Source organism: Hyperolius riggenbachi, chromosome 8 (genome assembly GCF_040937935.1).
Source record: "Hyperolius riggenbachi isolate aHypRig1 chromosome 8, aHypRig1.pri, whole genome shotgun sequence".
Classification (NCBI taxonomy): domain Eukaryota; kingdom Metazoa; phylum Chordata; class Amphibia; order Anura; family Hyperoliidae; genus Hyperolius; species Hyperolius riggenbachi.
The window spans coordinates 269,369,198-269,395,136 of NC_090653.1; the positions used below are offsets into that span (position 1 = coordinate 269,369,198).

A 25,939-nucleotide genomic window follows, 5' to 3' on the forward strand; every position below is an offset into this window, starting at 1 on the left:
ATGGGAGACCATATTTCTTTTCCTTGGTTTGTGTATGATTCCTCAGTCAGTAAACTTCTGTAGTATATTTATTGTGGTGACAAAAAAAATTTACTGATAAGATTCTTCTTAGAAGTTTGTGGTTTTTTTTTCGATAAAGCAGAGACAAAATAGTCGTTTGTTTGTTTTTGTTTCTCCCCTCGCATTTAAGATTTTAGTTTGTTTTTTTAGTTTTTTTTCTTGCAAAAAGGATGGTTGTAAATGTTCGATTTGTGCACCTTTTAGTGCATGCTCCTGCATATTTGAACCCCTCAGTCCATGGCAAAAAGTAGTCCATAAAAAATTTAAATGGGGAGAACAGTTTTTTTTTGTTTGTTTGTTTTTTTGCCAAGGTAGGCTTGAAAAATGGGAAACGATTTCTGTAAATACCTTAAAATGTAAAAAAAAAATGGTTTTGTAATTTAAAATTACCTTTTGTATGTCAGAAGCCAGTTGTGATTTAATACTACAGAACTGTTCATAACATTTTGCCAGGCTGTGGAAGATGAGACCTAGCAAAAGTAACTGTTCGTATTGTTTAGAAATAGCAGAAATTGTCGAGCCGGTTTTTGGGTCCGCTCTTTACTGCACAGTAGAGCGCACCTGAATGGGCTCAGCTATTTCCGCCAGAGCACGAGGGGAGCTTGTACTGTGCCTGCACAGGAGCGTGGATAGGTAAATATTTCTGCACGCTGTTTGAGGGCTGCCAGTGCTGGATCCCTTGGGCTGAAGAGTACGGGGAAGCCTTATTAGGATTCAGAGGCTTCCCCCCCCTCCCAAGTTAAAGAGGAGCTTTAGCCTAAACAAACATACGGTCATTAAGTTACATTAGTTATGTAAATTAAAATAGATAGGCAATATAATCTCTTACCCATCCTGTTTTAAAAGAACAAGCAAAGGTTTGTGATTTCATGAGGGCAGCCATCTTTTTGGTTTGAAAGAAGGTGACGGAGCATGAGACACAGTTACAACTGTGCTGTGTCCAGATCATCCCTCCCAGTTGCTAGGCAACGTGAATAGCAGCATAGGAAATCCCATCATGCTTTGCACAACATCAGGGGAAAAAAGCCCGGGCAGTTTTTTTTTGACGAGGCGGAGCTTAGCTAAAAATGCAGCTAAAAATTAGACTTCTATAAGAAAAACCAAGTTCTGATGCTGTGAAACTATTAGAGAAATACCAAGCCTTTTCAGTTCTGCTGCGTAGGTTTTTAGTCTGGATGTTCACTTTAAGTACATTCCAGGGCACCTTTTTCCTTACTTTAATAGTTTCTCCTGTTATAGAGCATCCATAAATAGTACCCTCAGTTCATAGTTACAGTGCCTGCAAATTATTGTGCTGCTTACCCACCATTAATGTGCATCTGTTGAAGTAAATTCCACCTCCCCCCCCCCCCCAAAAAAACCCGCCCTCATCTGATATTGGGAGATTGTAGTAGAGCAGTGATCGCCACTGCAGCCTCCCCCGCCAAGTCCCCTGTTCAAGTCCCGGTGTGATAACCCTTTGGACACCGTGTAGGAGACTTGCATAGAGAACAAAAGGAACAGGAAGAATTGAATACTTCAGTCCACTCCCATTTACCAATGTCTGTAGAGGAAGGACCTAATATTGGGGAGAGCTTTTCCTGATCAGTCCACTTTAAAATCTCAGGAAAAATGAACATGGGTGCTGTGCTACACTGTTGGCTACATACATCTACATCTCTAAGGCTGGAGACACACCGGAGAGTGTTTTTCAGGTCGTTTTTGTTTTTTAAATGTTCACATTGAGTTGTATTAAAATTGTGGCAAAATTGCTGTGATCGCAAATTTTCAAAAAAAGTGATTTTGGCTATTTTGCCGCAATTTTAATGGAAGTTAATGGAAACTGTTTTTGTTAAGGACCCAAAAGATACTCTCCAGTGTATCAGGAGACTCAAAAAGAAATGGAGAGCCCAATACTGCAGTGTGTTAAGACAAGAAATATTATTATTAGTAGTAGTAGTAGTAGTCTGAATATACTCACAAGCGTGGGTTACAACACAGGCAAATGGGGAGAACAAACCTGACCCCACTCAGGTTAAAAAGTTGCTCTCTGTAGACAGGAATGGGGCTACACCCCTCTTCCAAGGATGGACAAGAGTGTCACTAGACAATAGACTGAGAACAGGAACAGAGGCACCAATAACAGGATAAAATACGTTTTAAAAGACAAATAAAAAGTCGATGGCAGACTTACCTCCCCTTTCACTAGACACCAACTCTGTAAATTTTTTGATCAACAATTTATTCAAATACTCCAAAAATGTAACACGTTTTGCAGGTTGAGTCCTTCTTCATCAGGCAGTAACAGGAGCATAAAAAACTAGATCAGGTTTATGGACTAGCCAAGCGCCTCTGTCTCCGGGTCTGCGTTGTCAGGCTCCTAAAATTAAGTCTCAAAGGGCACAGATATATTGTAGAGCTCCACCCACTCATTACAAAGGAAAATGACATTTGCATATGTAAAGTTTTTTTTTTTTTTTACATAATTACAAAATAGTTATTAAAGCCTTATAGAGTATTTTTTAGAGCAAGCAGCTGTTTAATGTTCATTCTTTTCTTGTGTGTGTATTTTACAGGAGCAGTAGAACAATTGTCCGGTTGATGAGAAATCCCCTCTGAATCATGGCAGGAGGAGAACCATAATTTGTAACATGTTTCTAGATTTTACAATGTTTTGCTGAAGACTTTTTTTTCTTTCTGTTTGTACAACACTAGTCATAGGGTTAAATCTATACTGAACTTTGCTAAGAATCAGGATTCTATAATATACTAAAGATTTAAATGTGCTGGGAGTATTTTATTTGTTTTTTTCCCCCGTTATATATTTTATTTTATTTTGCCCCATTGCATTCTTGTTCCCTACCCTTGAGAAAAAAAAGTGTTATAACATGAAGCCTTTTTGGAACTGATTACATTGAAGAAAGGAAAAAAAACTACCAAAAAAAAATTGTAAATGTTTATTCCTCTACTGTGTACCCCTGCCCCCCCTTGGTGCTGATATTGCAAAATATTTGTCTCAATTTTTTTTTTGTATCATTTTGTCTTTTGGACAATGCAGCTTGGAGGTCTTATCACAAAAGTGATGCAAACAATTTATGGATATAAAAAAAATTATGTACACAACCTCTATAAAAGAAATTTTTTAAATGTGTATTTAAATATTCTTAACTGTAAATTCTTTAAATGTTTTACGTCTAATTTTTTTTTTTCTCTGGTATTATGACTGTATTTGATTTTATTGCATTGTTTTTGTTTTTTAAAGAGAATTATCAATCTGTTACTTGGAAATGATTGTTCATTCTAAAAGTGAATATTTGAATCTATCTCTTGAGACAAGTATTGTGTGTCGGGGTTATAAAGGGAGGGGGGAGCAGGGCCATATTTTGTAAGCTTTGTTTGTATAATAACCAGGGTTTTGATGGGTTAATATAAAAAAAAATGATTGTTAACTCCTCCTCTTCCAGAGAGAGCTGCTACGCATCGCAGCGCAATGTAGTGCAAGTCCCTCTGGCAGAGGAGGGGTGTATTTTATAAAGCAATGTTTATCAATTCAGTTGCCTATGTATATCGGACTTCCAAGCTATAACAGGAAAATGACCTTTTTTTTGTGCTGTCAGAAAAATAAATACTATTATTTTTAATATGAAAGAAATCAGCTGTTAGGATCTTTAATGTAAACACTGTGGAACATTTAACAGTATGGAAAAGTTTAAAAAAGATTCGTAATAACTATTTTTTAACTCCAAGGTTTGTTTTTTGTGTTTTTATTTTAAATATTTTCTTATCTAATTGTCAAATTTATCATAGAAATTAAATGCTAGTATTAACCACGGTATGTGCTAAAATGCTTTTGATTTAATAAAAGGGATATGATTTTGAATGTTTGTAGTTTTTTGTTTTTTTTTTTTATTTCATTTTTTTTCTTGTACAGAAGACAGGAATTTTTTTTTTCATTTTTTTTCATTTTTTTTTTCCTTGAAAAAACGGAATTCAAGCTAATTTTTTTTGTGTGTGAAGTTAGAAATTTAATCCATGGGAACATTCCGTTTTTGGAAAAGGGGGGCTGACATCATGTTTTTTTTTTTTTCTTTTATTCCTAAATTGTTTAACTATTAAAAATAAAATCACGATTGGATGATATTGAGTATGTTACAGAGAAATGTCTTACCTGCATTTTACACTCTATATAATAAAAATGCCACAAGTCGTCTTGTGGAATAAAAAAAACCTACTTTTTTTTGTCTGTTTACTTTCTCACAGGGAGATTTCTTCGCTTTTTGCGAGGTTCTTTTTTCGGTGCCATGGAACAAATAAAACTGTCAGTGTAAATATAGGTTTTGTTGCTTGTACCTACAGCAGGGGTCTCAAACTCAATTTACCTGGGGGCCGCAGGAGGCAAAGTCAGGATGAGGCTGGGCCGCATAAGGCATTTCACAATCGCGGCGCATCGCCGCCTCTGCCCGCCCCTCTCACTCTTCCTTCACAGAGAGGGGCGGGGAGAGGCAGCGATCCGTGCGGCGATTGACGACAGGAGGGGCAGAGCTGAAGCTGAAAGCTCTGCCCCTTCCAGGAAATGCCGGCGGATTGCCCCCCCGGGAGATTTGGGGGCTTGCAGCCCTTGTTTAGCGGCAGGATGCGGCGGATTACTTGGGAGCACTGAAGCGAACTATAAGCAAGCTTTTGCTGGCGAGGGCCACAAAATATTGTATCGAGGGCCGCAAATGGGCCGCGAGTTTGAGACCCCTGACCTACAGAAATCTTTAGATACATTTATAGTAAAGGACCACTATTGTATAAAAAAAAAATTAAAAATTAAATTCATACGTATAAAATGTACATTTGATTCAGAATAAAATGCATTATACATTTTTTCCTATGTTGCTGTCAATTACAGTAGGTAGATAGATTCTAACACGTTTTGGACTAGTCCATCTCCTCAAGGGGGATTGTCTGGGTTTTCTTTTGTAAAAGCACTTACTGAATGGCAGTTGCTCAGTTCAACTGCCGGAACAGTGTGTAAGTAGGAAGGGAGGCTGGCTGCTATCTTTGTATAGATCTTTCACAAGGATTGCTTTTACCTAGTAAAGCAAATACTAAGAATCCCCCATTAGGATATAGACTAGTCCAAAACCTGTCCGATCTGTAAGATCTTTACTGCCTACTGTAAGCTACAGGAACATAGGAGAAACGTAGATGTGATCAAAGGCCCCAATAGGATAAACAAAAAGGTTAAAAAGTTTAGAAATGAAGGAGGCAGTGGTGGAGCTACCTCCTCTTTGTAGACAAAAATCAGAGTTGACAATGTATCAACAACAAGGTATTTAACATACACTCCAAGATATACAACACCTTTCGTAGGCGTGGCCCTGCCTCATCAGACAGTAGAGGTAGAGCATATACAACAAGTGCAGGTCTAGGACTAAGCCAAGGGCTTTATAGGGAATTTTACTCTGGGAGAAATGTACATTGTATATGCGAGTGTTTTAGATCTTACATATTTTGTAGATAGTGGACCTTTCTAGTGTTTGGAGCTCTTGGTGCATGCTAAATAGGCAAGTTTCAAATGTTCTTTTTCAAGGAAACAATAAAGGACAGTCCTAACAAGCTGATCTGGAGACTATTTGAAAATGGGAAAAGGGGCATGTTTAACCACTTAACAACCTCTGCCACGCTTATCTACGCCCCTTTAAAATTCACCTGAGTCACAGGGGCGTAGATAGGCAACTCCTGTTTATTTTCCTGCTGTGCGCGATCGCGTTCGCGTGCGCGTCCGCGTGCGCGCGGACGTGCATACGCGTCGGGCACCCGCTGGTCTGTGATTGGCTGATGTGAACATGTGTTCACAAAGCCAATGACAGTGCTTATTCATGCAGAATGTGTGTAAACATTGTATCAGTGACTATGCTGTTACAGTTACTGAGATCACTCGTGAGAGGATCTCAGATAACTAACACAGCATTAGTGACTGATCAGCATCAGTGAGGTTTTTTTTAAATAAATTATACCCCCATTAAGCCCATTAACCCTTGCCTCCCTTAAATGTGAAAATTGCTGTGGTTTTTAGGTGAAAAACCCCGTGGTAGAGAAGTGGTTAATATGCAAAGATGCATTATTGACTTCTGCAAATGTAAACATTGCAGGCAGTGGTGTGAAAGCAGGCTGGTCCTTTTACAGTGTGCCTCTTGCGTTTGCAATATGAACACAACCCTGCTGAAAAGTCTTACACGTGTTACACTATACAGTGAAACATACAGTGCAATTAAAGTATGCTTCACTGCCACTGTAAAGGTACGCAATACCCGGTTTACGCAGAGCATGCTGAGTTGGAACCCACAGCACTCAATGTGAAAGCCCCATAGGAATATTGCGGAGTTGTCATGCAGTGATCTTGTCTGTTGCAACTCAATGGACTTTGTGTGAAAGGGGTCATAAAATTTTGAACACTATCCTTGGACTATTTTAATTTACATAGGCCTCAATTCACTAAGTTTGGTAAAATGATTGAGGTCGGTAGAATACTGCATGCAGTAGAAGTATCAGTAATATATTCAGTAAGCCCTGCTGGGTAAGTATCACCAGCTGTGGAGCAGGTCTGGCAGGAAGCTGAGCGTCTAACCACAAGTGGTGTGCATGAGCTATTGTTTTTCTGTCCAGTGCTTCCCCGGCTTCCCTTTAGATGTGTGTACTTGCCAACTAGAGGAAGCGTTTCTGTGTATCAGTATACAGATATGCACTTCCTAAGGAATACAGAAAAGCTTTTTTTTAATGTCATTTTTCTGCCCTGACCTACCAGCCACTACTACAACCAAATAGATGAGCAGGAAGTGAGGCAACTGGTATTGTTTAAAAGGAAACATCCATATCCCTTTCAGTTTAGGATCCCTTTAATATGAAGCTATGTCCAACTATTTTTCTTCCTGTACAACAGCACTCAGTGGCAGTGAGTTGATGTGCTTAAACCACACAATTAAGAAATGTCCAGGATTTCTCCCAAAGTCTATTGCTGGGTGCGCTCTCACTTCAAATGCAGTCACAGGTTCAGGGAAAAGTTACTTCAGCACTCCTCTAAAATTAGGCATACAGTTCATGCTTCCTACAAAAATGACTAGAATATTGTGCAGTACCATTTGCAAAGTACCACCACCTCCCCGCTTGTGAGGTACTGTGCTTACTACAGTTGGCCACTGGACTGATCGCCACAATCAAAGAATTAATCTATCGGGCTCTCGCATAGATCACCGTCCCAGATCAGACCTAAAAATCTACAACTCAACATGGCATAGGCCTCAATTCACTAAACTTATCTCCTGTCTTTAATAACTCTTCTAGAGTTGTTACCATGGTGATAAGGCATGTAGTATTCAGGAAACATTTTACCTCAGGCAAGCCTAAAGGTGCGTACACACGCCGGACTGGAGGCAACGACGGGTCCGTCGTTACCTCCCGCTGGGTGGGCGTGCCAACGACAGTCCGGCGTGTGTACGCACTGTCGGCGGACTGATACGGCTGCTTCTGAGCGATCCGCTGGGCGTACATAAGTAAAAGGTGAAAGGCATGTAAAAACGTATCCCTCCTTTGGTGTCGTGACATCCTGCTAGTTACTCTCTGGCTAGGATGTCCTGCTCACTCAGCTCTGCCTCCTGTGTGTAGCTCCACCCTATTTTTCTTCCTGAGTTTGCTGGATTCATAAATTGCACCCACCTATTACTACCTCACGTTTCTTGGTGGTCCATAGGGATGATCAATGAGATGCAAATTGTTCTGAAATTATGCAAATGTATGCAGCTTGAAAATAGACCAATCAGTTTAAACCTGGGTCCATTTTCAAGCTGCATACATTTGCATATAAATTTGCAACAACTCAGAATAATTTGCATATATGTGATCATCCCTAGTGGTCAAGTGTCACTATGGCTTGGCTCACACTGCAAGAGCTTTTTTAGCGCTAGTGATTCAGACTTGCTAATGCAATACTATGGGTGATTTTTATAAAATCACATTGCACAAGTGAGAACAAACTCAGCATTACATTAGCCAGAGATATTAAAATCACAAGCGCTTAGAAAAACTCTTGCAGCCCTAATCAGCATCCACTAATCTGGTCACCGATGTCACGTGACGTTTTACGACAACACTGGTCAATAGAGCTGGCCTGACCAGTTCCCGGCGAACTTCCGTGGTTCGCGTTTCACGGAGAACCGGAAACTTTTCCGGAAGTTTGATTTGCCCCCATAGTGATCATTAGGGTCAACTTTGACCCTCTACATCACAGCAGGTACATTGTAGCCAATCAAGCTACACTCCCTCCTGGAGCCACTCCCCCCTTATAAAAGGCAGGCAGCGGCAGGCTTTTCACTCACTCGTGTGCCTGCAGTAATTAGAGAAGGGAGAGCTGCTGTGCAGAGACCTATAGGGAAAGCTTAGTAAGGATCTTGTAGGCTTGTTAGCTTGCTCCTTTGCTGATTCTTATTGCTAAAAAAGCACCCCTCAACAGCTCTTTTGAGAGCTAATCTTGTGATCTATTTTTTTGGGCATACTTGCATTTTATACAGTCCTGTCAGTCAGTCGCAGCTGGCCTTTGGTGTAATTCTTACTGTGCCACTGCCAGGCCCAGCACATTCAGTGACTACCTGTGTGTGTGACAGGCAGCTGCAAATTTGTAATCCCATCCCAATCACTGCACCTGTTCAGTGCATCTACCTACCTACGTGAGCACACGCATTATTAATACCACCAGTCATTGCACCTGTTCACGTGGCACCTTTGTGTGTGTGACAGGTGCACATTTGTAATACCCATCACTGCATATACCTACCTGTTCACTTCAGTGCACCCACCCACCTACCTACGTGAGCGCACGCAGTGTGATTTAATACCACCAGTCACTGTACCTGTTCACGGTATGTGTGTGAGACAGGTGCACATTATAATACCCATCACTGCATATACCTACCTGTTGTTCACTTCAGTGCACCCACCTACCTATGTGAGCGCACGCAGTGTCACTGTGCCTGTCCGGTACCTGTCTGTGTGTGACAGGTGCACATTGTAATACCCATCACTGCATATACCTACCAGTTGTGTTCAGTGCACCCACCTACCTACGTGAGCGCACACAATGTGATATTTAATACCACCAGTCACTGTACCTGTTCACGGTACGTGTGTGTGACAGGTGCACATTTGTAATACTCATCACTGCATATACCTACCTGTTGTGTTCAGTGCACCCACCTACCTACGTGAGTGCACGCAGTGTGATATACCACTCTGTGCATACCTGTTCACTGCACCTGTCTGACTGCACATTGTATTAGTCAAGTCAGTGCATACCTTTCACTTCATCCCCCCTCCCGATATGGACAAAACGGGTAGAGGCAGACCCAGAGGAAGGCCACCTGGCAGGTCTGTGCGAGGTCGTGTTGATGTGATTTTGTGCGGCTCTGGCCTAAAGTACAGTGCTTAGAAAGAGGCACGTCCCATCAACTCCCAAGATTGTCAGGACGTGGTTGACTATTTAACACAGAACACCTCATCTTCCGCAGCCACCAGTGCTACTACTAGCACCACATCCGCTGCATTTGACAGTTCGCAGGAGTTATTTGGTGGGTAAATCACTGATGCACAGCCATTATTGTTACAACAAGATGAAGGCGCTAAGCAATTTACACCACCTCTTATGTCTGAGTAAGGCGACACTATGGATGTAACGTATGAGGAGGAGGAGGTGTCTGAGGCAAGCGAAGCTGGGCAGGATGATTCCAACGCTGCTTTGCGACAAATCCAGATTTTTCCCCGGGACTTTTGGCATGTATCCCACTCCTCCATGCAAAAACTCAGATGTTAGACCCCTTGAAACATCTTTTCCATCACTTTTGTGGCCAGCATAAGTGTTTCTAGTTTTCAAAGTTCGCCTCCCCATTTAAGTCTATTGCGGTTCGCGGAAGTTTGCGCGAACTGAACTTTTGCGGAAGTTCGCGGTTCGCGAACCAAAAATCGGAGGTTCGGGCCATCTCTATTGGCCAACTGGAACAGTTTAGTTGAGGGAAGAAGGAATAGCACAACTTACAACTCAGGCCTGAGCCTTCCTCCATAAACAAGTGGACATTTTCAAATTGGTCACCACCACTTCCTGTTAATTACAACTGTGCCTCTTCACTGCTATATGTATTTCCCTTTAAAGGGAAGTCTTTTTTAAAATAAAAAACAGATACAATACCTAAGGAGAGGGAAGGCTCTGGGTTCTATAGAGCCTTCCCAGTCTCCTCCCCGTGTCTGCGTTCCCTCGCAGGCTCCCCCGTTATCAGTCCTTCAACCAAATTTGGTTGTGCAGCTCTCTTCCCGGGTTGGGGAGCACTTTGTCAGTCTTTGGAAGCACTCGGAAGAAACCAAATCAACTCAAATTGGTTTTAACCTCCCTGGCGGTATGATAAGTGCGGCCACGGGAGGGTTTTTTTCACCTTTTTTTTTTTTTTTTTTTTTAGCATGTAGCTAGCCTAGCGCTAGCTACTTGCTTCCCCCCTCCCTGCGGCGTCCCCCCATATTCACCGATCGCCGCTTGCCCGTAAGGTAATCCCGTTCTGAACGGGATTATCTTGAGGGCTTCCCCCGTCACCATGGCGACGAACGGAGTGGCGATTGGCCAGGCTGCGCAAGGGGTATGCGGGGGGGGGGGGGTATCGGCGATCGCAAAGTGTTTGAAAAAAAATTATGCAAATCGACCCAGCAGGGCCTGAGGAATCCTCCGCGGCGGCTTACCCGTGTCCACGGGGTTACCGCTAAGGAGGTTAAAGAACCCTGCACTGATTCTTCACAATTATTTTTTCATAATTTGGGCTCTATCTTTTGCCCACGCCCAAATTATTGGCTGAGCGCAGATAAAGCCGTAATTCACATTACAGCCTATGGTGGTTCCGGCTGTGCTTAAAGTGGGTCCGAGATGAACTTTTACTCATTGCATAATTGTCTTCCTTTCCTATTGTTTATAGGCAGTGCAGTTTCTAGGCTAAAATGCACCCAGGGCGAGGGTGTAAAAATTGCGCCCCCCCCCCCCCCCCCCGCTGCAAGGTATGGGTGCCCACAGTATAGGTTAGCCAGGTATAGTTGCACTCAGTATAGATTCCCCCAGAATAGGTCCCCCAGTATAGGTAGCCAGCTATAGGTCCCCCCAGTATAGGTAGCCAGGCATAGGTGAGCCAGTATAGTTGCCTCCGGTATAGGTTAGCCAGGTAGGTGCCTCCAGTATAGGTAGCCAGTATAGTAGGCAGGCGTCCCCCGGTATAAATTAGATCGGTAGTAGGTGCCCCCAGTACAGGTTAGCTAGGTGGATGCCTCTAATATAGGTAGCCAGAATAGTTGCCCCCAGCATAGGTTAGATAGGTAGATGCCCCCAGTATAGGTTAGTTAGGTAGGTGCCTCCAATATAGGTAGCCAGTATAGTTGTCACCTGTATAGGCTAGCTGGGTAGGTAGGTGCCCCCAATACAGGTTAGATAAGTTAATGCTCCCACTATAGGTTAGATAGGTAGCTGCCCCCCAGTATAGGTTAGATAGGTAGGTGCCCCTCTGTATAGGTTAGATTAGGTAGCTGGCCCCTCAGTATAGGTTAGATTAGGTAGCTGCCCCCCAGGTTAGATAGGTAGGTGCCCCCCAGTATAGGTTAGATAGGTAGGTGCCCCCCAGTATAGGTTAGATAGGTAGCTGCCCCCAGTATAGGTTAGATTAGGTAGCTGCCCCCCAAGATAGGTTAGATTAGGTAGCTGCCCCCCAAGATAGGTTAGATTAGGTAGCTGCCCCCCAGTATAGGTTAAATTAGGTAGGTGCCCCCCAGTATAGGTTAGTTTAGGTAGGTGCCCCCCAGGATAGGTTACATATAACCTATACTGGGGGGCACCTACCTATCTAACCTGGGGGGCAGCTACCTGAACTAAGTCAGTATTTATCTGCAAATTCCTTGCTCGATCAGTTCCAATCTGGCTTCCGGCCAAACCACTCCACAGAAACAGCACTCACCAAAGTAGCTAATGATCTCCTCACAGCTAAATCCAAAGGCTATTATTCCATACTCATCCTTCTAGATCTGTCATCAGCATTCGACACTGTCGACCACACTCTACTCCTACAGATCCTTTCATCTATAGGAATAAAGGACCTCTCTCTCTCCTGGATATCTTCCTACCTGTCTGGAAGGTCTTTCACTGTTTCCTATTCAGATCAGGCCTCCTCTTCACATCCTCTGTCTGTAGGGGTACCTCAAGGCTCTGTCCTCGGTCCCCTCCTCTTCTCCATCTACATGCACGGTCTTGGTAACTTAATCAGCTCATTCGGTTTCCAATACCACCTATATGCAGACGATACACAGCTGTACCTCTCGGCCCCAGACCTTAACTCCCTCCTCACACGGGTTCCCGACTGCCTGTCCGCTATCTCCTCTTTCATGTCCTCTCGCTTCTTAAAACTCAATATGAATAAAACTGAACTAATAGTCTTTCCACCATCCCTGTCCACCCCTTTGCCTGATATTACAATAAATGTTAACAACACGTCTATAACATCAGTTCCCAAAGCACGGTGCCTGGGGGTAATATTTGATTCTTCTCTCTCATTTACTCCTCACATTAACTCCCTAACCAGCTCCTGCCATTTCCAACTGAAAAACATAGCACGTATCCGACCTTTTCTCTCCCATGACACAACCAAAATGTTAGTACATGCTCTTATTATATCTCGATTGGACTATTGCAATATATTGCTTGGTGGACTTCCAACTAACCGACTATCACCGCTCAATTCTGTACTGAACTCTGCTGCTCGACTCATTAATCTCTCCTCTCGCTCTTCCTCTGCTGACCCTCTCTGTCAAGCTCTTCACTGGCTACCAATTAATGAGAGGATTCAGTTCAAACTCTTAACCATAACCTACAAAGCTCTCCACAATCTCTCTCCCCTGTACATCTCCTCACTAGTCTCCAGATACCAACCCAACCGCAATCTCAGATCTGCACACGAGCTTCTTCTATCCTCTTCTACAATTACCTCCTCACATTCACGTGTACAAGACTTCTCACGTGCCTCACCCCTCCTCTGGAATGCCCTTCCACAACACATCCGCCACTCTCCCACCTTTGAATTCTTTAAACGCTCCCTCAAAACCCACCTTTTCCGACAAGCATATTCTCTAGCTTAGGCCATGCACCCACTAATTAACCTAATTACGCACTGCCTGTACATATACTGTATACTTCCCCCACCTCTTGTTTCCACCCCATTCCTTCAGATTGTAAGCTCGCAAGGGCAGGGCTCTCACCCTTTTGTGTCATGGAATGTTATTAATTCAATTGCTTGCACACTGTTAGAAATTTATACATTTTAGTCATCCTGTTAAATCAAATTGTAATCAGCAGTGCTGTATCTTGTATCAGTGTTCATATTTCCATGTATATCATTGTCTGTATCATTATGTATCCCTTGTTTGTTTTCTTACATTGTACAGCGCCACGGAATATGTTGGCGCTTTATAAATAAATAAATAATAATAATAATAGGTATGTGCCCCCCAGGATAGGTTAGATAGGTAGGTGCCCCCCAGGATAGGTTAGATAGGTAGCTGCCCCAGTATAGGTTAGATTAGGTAGCTGCCCCCCAGTATAGGTTAGATTAGGTAGGTGCCCCCCAGTATAGGTTAGATAGGTAGGTGCCCCCAGGATAGGTTAGATAGGTAGCTGCCCCAATATAGGTTAGGTAGGTGCCCCCCATGATGGAGGGGGGAGCCGCAGCCGCGGGGAGGGCAGCTCGACCTCTCCCTCCCTTCCACTCCCCGGGCCGCCCTCCGTGCGATCTCCCCTCGGACTGCAGAGTAATGCAGCAGGGAAGCGCTATAGAAAACTACTCACCTCCCTGGTTCCAATCGCTGCTCTCTCGCCGCCAGTCTCCTCTCTCTGCATAGACGCTGATACGCACACACGCTGCTTCCTGTTTAGCCGGAAGCAGCGTGTGTGTGTATCAGCGTCTATGGAGAGATGAGACTGGCGGCGAGAGAGCAGCGATTGGAACCAGGGAGGTGAGTAGTTTTCTATAGCGCTTCCCTGCTGCATTACTCTGCAGTCCGAGGGGAGATCGCACGGAGGGCGGCCCGGGGAGTGGAAGGGAGGGAGAGGTCGGGCTGCCCTCCCCGCGGCTGCGGCTCCCCCCTCCATCACAGCGCCCCACTCCCAGCAGCGCTCAGGGCGCCTGCACGGGCCGCACGGCCGTAGAAATGGCCATGTTTATAGGGCATTCCTCAAGCCAAATACTTTTTTGTTTTTGTTTTAATTCCCTATAAACTACACAAGCCACGCCCACAGGTTTTCAGAGAGCCAAGGCACTTTCAGACAGTAGCAAGGGCTCATGGGAGCTCAGTCTGGGCAGGAGGAGGGAGAGGTATTACTAGCCAGAGATTTCAGAGGCAGAGGGGAGGAGGGGGGATTAGGTTTTTTTGCTCAAGATACAGATAAGCCTGCCTCTGTGTAATGTTTACAAACAACATGGCTGCTGTCACAGGAAGAAATAATCATATTCTGTTAAAGCGGTTTGCAGCTAGATTTGCTGTGTAAACTATCTAAACTTTATATAAGATATATAGACAAGTTACTTGTTATAGTTAGTTTTTCATCTCAGATCCGCTTTAAAATGCCTGGTATCAGCAGGGGCATGTGTTATATCACATGCATGCCCCACAGCAGAATTTTTTTTTAAAAAACCTCATGATTCTTTTTCTGGATCCTTTTTAGGAGCCGTTAGCTTAGAGGGGTAGCAACAATGAATAACAGTGCCTCCATAGTGAGCCAATATTTGTGTTCTAATGGACATCCAATTACAAATTATACATTCATTTTTATACAAATGTAACAGACTTGAATTATTTACATTAAGCAGATCTGTTTCACTTTATGAAAATACTGAGAAGACTATACATCGTCTTTAAGTGCCCGTGGTGACATCATAGACCATAAAAAGCACAGATCAGCTATATGTCACCTTTTAAACCTTTACTTACATACTGTACATCTCTCTTTGCAAGTGGACATGATGCTGGCTGTCACTAATAAATGGACTATGGGGAGAGAGCGTGAATCTCACTTACAGCACATAACTTCCATTACGAGAGCATCAGGGAGTGAGAATTATATCAGCCATTTAGAATTCCTATCAATATTACAGGAGATCTGAGGACGACTGTTCATTGTGTGTTCCCAGCATCCAGGGCTGCTTGTCAACATTTGTCAGTTAGGGGGCCCATACGGTATATCCACAGAGAGAGCATAGCACTACTTCCAATGCCCAGGCTAAAATTCTTTACCTCTGCGCCCAAACGGCTGGTGCATAGTGAGCCTCTCCCTAGGTCAGGCTTTAGTGGCACGCTTGAGGCCCTTTCACACCTAAAGCATTCCGATCTGATTTTCAAAACACTGGCGTTTTGCCGACTACAAAGTCTGCACTTTTTTAAAGGGGATCGCAGGAACGCATTCACACCTGTGCTTAAAAACAAGAAGAGAATCGAGAGCCCAATATGGTGCAGTATTGTCAGGTAAAATGAAGAGTTCAATACAATTTTATGTATATAAATACTCACAAACACGGGTTACCAATAGGCAACCACTTTAAATGCAGGTGGGGAGCATTAGGACCTGACCCCACTCAGGTTAAGAAGTTGCTCTCTGTAGATAGTAGATGGGGATGCACCCCTCCACCCAGGGTGGACTAGAAGATCAGCAAAAACTCGGTATACAGAGGTGCCAGAGTAGAGTAAAACGTTTTAAAAACCGCTTTAAAGGAGAGGGGGATGTAAAGGTAGACTCACCTCCCTCTTACAAAAAAAGAAAACTCCCTTGAGTCTCAATAAAACAGAATTGTCAAATAATTTATTCAACTCCACAAATGCAACGCGTTTCGCAGGCGTGACCCCGCTTCCTCAGGCAAAAATGGGAGCACAACTCAGTGGGTCAAGCAATTGTGGAGTTGAATAAATTATTTGACAATTCTGTTTTATTGAGACTCAAGTGAGTTTTCGTTTTTTGTAAGAGGGAGGTGAGTCCACCTTTACATCCCCCTCTCCTTTTAAGCGGTTTTTAAAACGTTTTACTCTACTCTGGCGCCTCTGTATACCGAGTTTTTGCTGGCATTCACACCTGTATTGCGATTGAGGCCAGCATAAAGAAAATTGCAAAACGCAAATGAAAAATATGCATGCTAAAATTGCAATGAAGTGTGAGTGCGGTGTAATTGCATTTAACGATCTTAAGGGGAAACAAGACGCACCTGAGCTCAATTTTGAGCTTCATGGCAAAGGCTGTGAATACTTACAGTATGTACACCTGCTTTCTCAATTTTTTTTTAATTTTGAATAAATTTGCAAAATATCTCAAGTAAACTTTTTTCACATTGTCAGTGGGTGTTGTGTGTAGAATTCTGAGGAGGAAAAAATTGAATTCATTTTGGGATAAGGCTGTCACATAACAAAATGTTGTGTTGTGAATGATTTCCGGATGTATTGTACATCATTGGATTTTGTGGGTAGATGAACCTTTTAATCCGACAATTTTAGTGGATCAGAGAAGAATTGATACCGCAAGATGCCCCTCCTTCCCCCCACCCCCAGTTGATCTTTTAATTAATTTCTGGATGAAATTGGTCTACAGGATCGATCAGGAGTGCTGGAAAACCATGGTCACACAGGCTCGATCATGTGCCCGGCAGTAATGGCAATCGGTGTATCCCCCAAATGTATATGTCTCACCTACCCCCATGCCCATGTGCAGTGTTGAAGGCTCACCTGTCACACTGGCACAAATCCTGGCCTCCTCCGGTATCCGTGTCAACACAAGCGCCTGTACCACCTGACTCTGGTGCATGTAGCGGTGTCGCTATTAGCACCAGTGTCACCTAGTATGGGCGCTGTGGCTGGATAGTGTAGTGGTTAAGGGCTCTGCCTCTGACTCAGGAGACCAGGGTTCGAATCTCGGCTCTTCCTGTTCAGTAAGCCAGCACCTATTCAGTAGGAGACCTTAGGCAAGTCTCCCTAACACTGCTACTGCCTATAGAGCGCGTCCTAGTGGCTGCAGCTCTGGCGCTTTGAGTCCGCCAGGAGAAAAGCGCCATATAAATGTTATTTGTCTTGACTTGGAAATTAGTGTGCAGTCTGTGGGCAGCCAATAGATCCCTCGCTGATCAGATTCAGTTTGGTGGAACATTGAGTGATGTGTGGCCACCTTGTCTCTCATCATGATATGTCCTCCCCCCTCCGCTGCTATGCTTCTACTTTTTAGTATTATTTTGCTTGTAGAGCTTCACGTGTATTATTGATGAGGTGTGAAATCATCTCTTAGGCCTAGTGCACACCAGAGCGGTTTGGCTGCGGTTTGCGATCTGCTTGCGGGTGCGGATCCGCTAGGGTAATGTATTTCAATGGGCTGGTGCACACCAGAGCGGGAGGCGTTTTGCAGAAACGCATACTCCTGGGCTGATGCAGATTTTGGATTGCGGATGCGTTTCTGCCTCAATGTTAAGTATAGGAAAAACGCAAACCGCTCTGAAAAACGGCACTTCAGAGCGGTTTGCCAGGCGTTTTTTGTTACAGTAGCTGTTCAGTAACAGCTTTACTGTAACAATACATGAAATCTACAATACCAAAACCGTTACACAAAACCGCAAAACGCTAGCTGAAACACTGCAGAAAAATAAGAAAAAGCGTTTCAAAATCTGCTAGCATTTTGCGGATCTGCTAGCGGTTTTTGGTGTGCACTAGGTCTTAGGGCTGGTGCACACCGAGCGGCTGTTTCAGCATTTCTGTATCTCAATGGGGTGGTGCATACCAGAGCGGGAGGCGTTTTGCAGAAACGAAAAATGCCGGGGTGAGGCATTTTTTTGGATTTCGGATGCGTTTCTGCCTCAATGTTAAGTATAGGAAAAACGCAAACCGCTCTGAAAAACGCCTGTTCAGAGCGGTTTTGCCGGCGTTTTTGTTACAGAAGCTGTTCAGTAACAGCTTTACTGTAACAATATATGAAATGTACTATACTGAAATCCGCTGCAGCAATCCGCAAAACGCTAGAAAAACGCCATAGTAAATTAAGAAAAAGCGTTTCAAAATCTGCTAGCATTTTGCGGATCTGCTAGCGGTTTTTGGTGTGCACCAGGCCTTTTAGGAAAAATGAGGAGAAAAGTTAATTGAATAAGGGCCCTGATTCTTATTCCTTATGGTAAGAAAAAAGGAACTCAACTTAGTTTTAAAGGTGTCATTAAACATACTGTCCTATGAAGGCCTGGATTTACATCACAGGAGCCTATAGGAACAGATCTCCTGGCGCGTGCATCAATAAAGGGCGCCTGGAAAAAAGGGCGCGGGATATAGCAGAAATTATAAGTTGTAATATAAACAATATTTTTTGTTTATAGCTTATAAACGAAAATCTAGTGCTAAATAGCTTGAATAAATGAAAATGAAACGTCAAATAGCGTCTATAACAAAAAACGATATTTACACTTGTATTAAGCATAGTAATACAATTAATTTTACAGGTATTTTACTGCAATTATACCTAACTGTAGGCTCACACAGATCTCTCCCTATCCTTAACCCCTAGACCCCCTCCCCTTGTGTAAATATACATAATTTAATAAATTGTATATATTACAAATATTGTACTGTAACTATACCTAACCCTACTCTCACACAGAACCCTCCCTGTACCTATCCCTAACCCCTAGACCCTCCTGGTGGTGCCTAACCACCCCCCTGGTGGTGCCTAACCCTATGACCCCCCTGGTGGTGCCTAACCCTAACCAGCCACCGGGTGGTGCCTAAACCTAACCATCCCCCTGGTGGTGCCTAACCCTAAGACCCCCCTGGTGGTGCCTAACCCTAAGACCTCCCTGGTGGTGCCTAACCCTAACCATCCCCCTGGTGGTGCCTAACCCTAACCTTTCCACTGCACAAACACCCTGACACACATATAAACAATAATGTATTTAATTCTTAAAATACTTCCCTATAACATGAATAGAATAATTTATATATTTGTAATAGAATAAATAGCCTTAAAATCATGTACACATTGATAATATTATACATAGAAGGTATATATATATATATATATATATATATATATATATATGTGTATATATATATATATATATATATGTATATATATATGTATATATATATATATATATATATACATATATATATATATATATATATATACAGTATATATATATATATATATATATATATATATATATATATATATATATATATATTAGAATAAATAGCCTTACAATCACGTACGCATTAAAAATCTTAAAATAACGGTAATATTAACCACTTGCCGACCGCACACTCATAACGTGCGTCGGCAAAGTGGCAGCTGCAGGACCAGCGACGCAGTACTGCGTCGCCAGCTGCAGCCTAATTAATCAGGAAGCAGCCGCTCGTACGAGCGGCTGCTTCCTGTCAATTCACGGCGGGGGGCTCCGTGAATAGCCTGCGGGCCGCCGATGGCGGCTCGCAGGCTAGATGTAAACACAAGCGGAAATAATCCGCTTTGTTTACATTTGTACGGCGCTGCTGCGCAGCAGCGCCGTAAGGCAGATCGGCGATCCCCGGCCAATCAGCGGCCGGGGATCGCCTCCATGTGACAGGGGAAGTCCCGTCACTGGCTGCACAGGACGGATAGCGTCCTGTGCAGCCCAGATCTCCCGGGGGAGCAGGTAGGAGAGGGAGGGGGAGGATTTCGCCGCGGAGGGGGGCTTTGAGGTGCCCCCCCCGCAAAATGCCAGCCAGGAGGAGCGATCAGACCCCCCCTGCACATCATCCCCCTAGTGGGGAAAAAAGGGGGGCGATCTGATCGCTCTGAGTGCCCTTTGATCTGTGCTGGGGGCTGCACAGCCCACCCAGCACAGATCACCTAAAACAGCGCTGGTCCCTAAGGGGGGGTAAAGGGTGGGTCCTCAAGTGGTTAAAAGCGATACATTAGTAAGTTATTAAATCTGAAAACTATAATCGACGCATTATAAGTGTAAAAAACAAAGTTAATACCAAAAGCGATGTATTTCTAATAGAATAAGGTTGAAAACGATATTTAAGCATTATACGTATGAAACTGAATTTTTAAATGATAAAATAAGTGTAAACGAAAATTTACTTGTTACAGTCCTGAAAGCGAAATTTAAAAAACAAAAAAAATAAGTAAAACCTCCTATAAGCAAAATTTAAAAATGATAAAATAAGTATAACACAAAGTCAAAATGAATTTGTAAACGATATTTGTAATAAACCTTATTGCGCCTTTCTCGGGCGCCCAAATTTCCTGTTGGGCGCCCAATAGCCGATATTTTGCACTGCAGTCTATGGCGGCGCCCTTTTTGTCCATTAGCCATATGCGCCTTTTTCCTTACTGTTGCCCTCCTGGCACCCAAGACTAAGCCCTCCACGAACCTACAAGCCCCCACTGAGGCCCGGTTCACACTTGCGGTTGTTTGCCAAGCGGACCGGATGACCTGACCGGATCCGGACCGGATCCGGATCGGAACCGTACGGTTCTGATCCGGATCCGATCCGGATCCGGTCAGGTTGCATCAGGTGTTCATCAGGATGCGATCCGGATCCGTTTGGCAAAAGTAACGTAAAAAACAAAAAAAATGTTGGGGTCTGGGAGGTCAGCAGAAGGGGGACCTGTGGAATCAGGCCCTCTGCTGTTTAGCACTCACCTCCACCTGCGACATGCTGCCAACATCTCCGGATCCGGATCCAGCTGTGCTGCTCCACTCCAAAATGCTTGCCCATGTGTCCCCATCCAATATCGCCGCAACAATCCGCATAGGAAGTGGGGTAGAACATCCGGATTTCTCAGCCAGTGTGTTGTGCGCTCTCCGGTTCCCATTGGTTTGTATTGGCCGGATGGTGCAGTCCGGCTCCGCCCCGGATACGGCTGCCGGAGGAGCCGGATCAAAAAATAGCGCATGTTGGAACGGAGGCCGGAGTCCGGATCCGGCCCGGATCCGGTCCGGCTCCGGTCCGGCAGAACAGACGCATGTGAACGGACGCATAGGCTTTCATTGCTATGCCGTGCGTCCGTTCCGTCCGTTCTGCAAGCGGTGCGGCTCCGGCACGGCGATTCCGGACGGCCACCGCTAATGTGAACCGGGCCTGAACTGCACCTCGGCCTAGCTGTCACTTCTCCCTTACTTTCCCTACCTTTCATAGGTAGCTACAGGTGCCCCTTAAGCTACATACACACGGGGGACAATTGTCCCCCGTTGCATGCGTGCACGCAAACATGCTGGCGACAGCTGTCCACACGTCTTGCCAGAAAGGAAGAGACGCGGCGGAAGCTGTTTGTGAATGGAGCATCCCCCGGCCGGATGCTCCATTCACTTGCGTAGGTCTCCTGTCGCTAGCCCGCGTACTCACGTGGGACTAGCAACAGTTCCGGCGAAGTTGCGGCGACAGCTGTAGCCGGCGATTGAACATGTCAATCGCCTGGCGACAGCTCCGACGGGCGACGGTTTGGGGCGCGCGCGTCATACACACGGGCGACCTGTCGCCGCAACACGCGCGTGCCACGTGGTTGCGGCGACAGCCGTACCCCATGTGTATGGGCCATTAGTATTAGGAAGCCAGAGGTACCCTCAGTATTAAGTAGCTAGAGGTGTCCCCAACTGAAGGGAGATCTCAGTGGAATGCAGAGAGCTGGGTAAGTTACCACTCATTTACGCTCTGCTTGGGACTCTGCATAGGGAAGGAGGGAGGGAGGGAGGTACTAGGGGAGGGGAGTGAGCCACCTTTCCATCATCAGGCGCCTGTAGGCACATGCCTATAGTGCCTTATGGTAAATCCAGCCCTGGTCCCATGTATCAGAAATGTAAAGTAAATTAATATACCATACCTATAGCCGGTAGGCCCTCACATGACATAGAAGTGGCAGCAGGCTCCATTACACCCCAATCATGGCAAAATGAAAAAAAATGCATGGATTAAATATTTAGTACCAAAAGAAAGTTGTTTATGAAAGAAAAAGTCTAGAAATTATTTTTGTTGCATAAACTATATAAGAGTTAGAGAATTTTGGTAAAGTGTGATATTATTGAAATGAAAAAAAGGAAAGTTAGGTGCCACTTTGTTTGAAATGGTGGTAGGGAAGTGTTTAACGTAGGTTTTTTTTCCACCTTTAAGCAGGGTTCACACTTACTGAAATTTGCGTGCATTTTGCACTTATAGGAAAACGTGATAAAAACAAGGAACACCAAGAGCCCCAATAGTGTAATATGTACTGGTAAATGGTTACTAGATAGAGTAAATATTAAAACTCACAAACCAGGGTTACCATTAGGCAACCACTGTAAAGGCAGGTGGGGAGATTTTCCTGACCCCACTCAGGAATAAGAAGTCGCTCTCTGTAGATGAGAAAAAGGGGTTCAACCTTCCACACAGGGTGGACTCAATATTATGCAGGAGAACAGAGGCGCCAAAAGGATAAAAGGAAGCTAAATGAGCTTAAAAACCAAATTCTTGGTAAATAGAGGAGGTAGTGGTGGACTTACCTCCTCCAAGTAGACACACAATGACTGTAGTAAACACAGTCAATATATTTTATTTATGAACTCCAAATATGCAACGCGTTTCGCAGGTTTGATCCCACTTCATCAGGCAATAACAACGGAGCAATAGCATATGTGGTCAGTAGAAGAGTCACAGAGGTGCCTGGCTCTTCTACTGACCACATATGCTATTGCTCCGTTGTTATTGCCTGATGAAGCGGGATCAAACCTGTGAAACGCGTTGCATATTTGGAGTTCATAAATAAAATATATTGACTGTGTTTACTACAGTCGTTGTGTGTCTACTTGGAGGAGGTAAGTCCATCACTACCTCCTCTATTTACCAAGAATTTGGTTTTTAAGCTCATTTAGCTTCCTTTTATCCTTTTGGCGCCTCTGTTCTCCTGCATTATAGGAAAACGTGTTTCTGCACATCTAATGCAAGTCAACGAAGAATTTCACTTCTGCTAAACGTATTTCTAGCAGCATAAGTTTGCATATTGCATGCAAATTCCCATTGGCTTTCAGTACCTGCAGTAAAAAATTGTGCATGAAAATTTACGATAAAACATGCACATTTTCAATGTGAAAAATGTATGCATAAAAAAAGGTCTGTTTTTTTTCACAATGATATGTGTGAACCAGTCCCTAGGCTAAGTTCACACTTGGGCGTTGCATTGCGATGTGACGGAGGCATTTTAACTCACAGAATTGCACTGCTATTGTAAGTCTTGCATTCAGAGTGCATCAAATGCAATGCAACTGGCTACAGTATCCCAATGCAGTGCATGCAGTGCGTTACCGCATAATGTGCACTTTTGAGTGCAAAATGGATTTTTAAAATTATACATTTTCCAGGGCAGACAATCAGGATACACCTGCCATAGCCACGGGGAGGTGCACATGTACACGAGTGCACACAGACACTTTCCGCCACCTATGGGCAGTCGGGAAGTGGTTAAAAACTATTAAAACCGGTTATGAGCCGGCGACAGTATATCCACGCCCTTTGAAACTTCATCTTAGCTCCAGGGGTGTAGATATACGTACTCCACCACAATCGCCCGCCACATGCACACATGCTCCCATCACAGCCCATTAGAATACTAATCGGTGCGTAATATGTTGGCGCTTTATAAATACAATAAATAATAATAATCGGTGAAAGGGAACAGGTGTTTCCAAAGCCGATCAAAGTGCCTGTAATGATTGCTTACTGGCATTAGTGAGAGTCATTAAAGAGTAACTGTCAGGCTGCAAAAGCTAATTTAAACCTCTATTCTCCTGTGTTAAACAGTTTAGAAGGAAGCCAAAAAGGCAATACTGAAGTTAAAAATCTCTCTTTCATTTGATGTGTGCTTATCAGCAAAGCTGTTAGACCCAAGCTCTTAAGAAGCCGAGAGCCGCATACCATACTGCAAAGCATTCTGGGGCCCTCCCCTCGGCTGCTAATGAGAAGTTACAGGGTCAAGTTACAATAGCATGTAACTCAGTCCAGTGCACAGCACTGATAAATCAGCACTGATAAATCTCGGGGCAGAGTACACTGCAGGAGTCCGCTATTGTTCCTAGCCACATGGCTAATTAATATTCACTGCACACTAGTGTTATTCAGTATGAGCTTTTCTGTGATCAGGAAGCAGGGAGGACATGACGACACATTTGGCTTCATAGGAGACAGACAAACATGGAACCTGCCATGAGCTGTCAGGAGCATCATTCTCTGCATATACTATATAAAAATTATGTGAAGTACAAACGTGGACAGTGAAATGCATATGTAATGTAAGTACAGCCAGTATTTAGCTACTGGTATATGTGTTTATTTTCTCTGAGACCCTATACCTAACAGCTCCTCTTTAACAAAGTGAAAGTAAAAACACATACACAACACTTCCTGTGTACTGTACTTCATTGAAACATCTAGTGGGCAAAAAGTAAAATTACACCCACGTACATTAAAATAAATAATAAAAAAAGTTACCAAAATAAAACACTTGTAGAAAAAAGTGACAGCATTTAAGAACAAAACATAAATAGTTACCTTAGGAAGTCAAAGTTTTTTTTAATATATATGTCATGAGGATATATTACTGCTACAGTATTCAGTGTTCTGTTTGTCACACTACACTGAGACAAGCGGATAGCATCTTCAGCCCTCAGCTCAATCCCCCCTCCTCCCCTCTGCCTCTTAAATCTCTGCCTAGTAACCTCCTCCTCCTCCTGCCCAGACTGAGCTCCCATAAGCCCTTGCTACCTGGGACTGAGTACCAAGGCTCTCTGAAAAGCTGTGGGCGAGGCTTGTTTAGTTTATAGGGAATTACAGTATTAAAACAAAACAAAAAAAGTATTTGGCTTGAGGAATGCCCTATAAACTATATGAAAGGAACACAATTAAGCAATGAGTAAAAGTTTATCTTGGATCCACTTTAAGTGACACAGCAGAGCTGTCCCCCAAAATATCAGTGTATTTCTATGTGAAATCCCCCAGCAAAGAGAACAATCATTTTCAGTCAAATGTTGTTTTGAAAACTATTATGCCTCGTATTTTTGCAAAAAAAGAAAACAAAAAGGAAAATCTTATTAGTGTTACTGTTGAAGAGATAATATATTTTTTTGCTTTCATAATTTTAGTAATTGAATTACTAGTAAATGGATTATTGGCACCAAGAGAGAATGATTGTGCGGCGCGCGTAGGGAAAAAAGGGGGTGTGGCCATGCTGCAAAAGTGGGCGTGGTCATGGGTGGGGCCAAATGTACATGAACATAGCAGTGGCGTAACTTAAATATATTCAATAGGTAGTATTTCACATAAATAAGCCCCTCACCTGGCTTCTGTCTTGTCTTCGCCTGGCTGGCCTGTGTGCGGTACTCGGCTGGTGGTTATACTGGGCTGCCTGGCTGGTGGTTATGCTATGCTGTTCTGTGCTGGCCTGGCTGGTGGTGATGCTGTGCTGGCATTGCTGGCGGTGATGCTGTGCCGGCCTGGCTGACAGTGATGCTGTGCCAGCTTAGCTGGCGGTGATGTTGAGCCGGCCTGGCTATGCTAGGTGACTTGCTGGGGGCTTTGCTGGGCTGGGCAATTTGCTGGGGGCATTTTGGGGTGCTTTGCTGGGCTGGGGGCTTTACTAGGCTTTGCTTGGCTGTATGCTTTGCTGGGCTGGGACCAGGAGGCTTTGCTAGGCTGGGGGGTTTGCTTTGCTGGGGGCTGTGCTTTGCTGGGCTGGGGCCCTGGGGCTTTGCTTGGCTGTAGATAGGTAGGTGCCCCCAGTATAGGTTAGATAGGTAGGTGCCTCCAGTATAGGTTAGATAGGTAGGTTCCCCCA

The 25,939-nt window shown here is 43.9% G+C and overlaps 1 protein-coding gene across 2 annotated transcripts in view; it reads left to right on the forward strand.

Annotated features, from left to right (window-relative positions):
- The window catches only part of FUBP3 (far upstream element binding protein 3), a 118,738-nt gene extending 114,819 nt beyond the window's left edge, over nt 1–3,919 (forward strand). For both annotated transcript variants that reach the window (XM_068248842.1, XM_068248843.1), the window contains one exon: nt 2,616–3,919. In XM_068248842.1, coding sequence (XP_068104943.1) covers nt 2,616–2,624 — 9 coding nt within the window. In that variant the 3' untranslated portion in view covers nt 2,625–3,919. The remainder of the gene's footprint in view (nt 1–2,615) is intronic.
- The last annotated feature ends 22,020 nt before the right edge of the window (nt 3,920–25,939 follow it).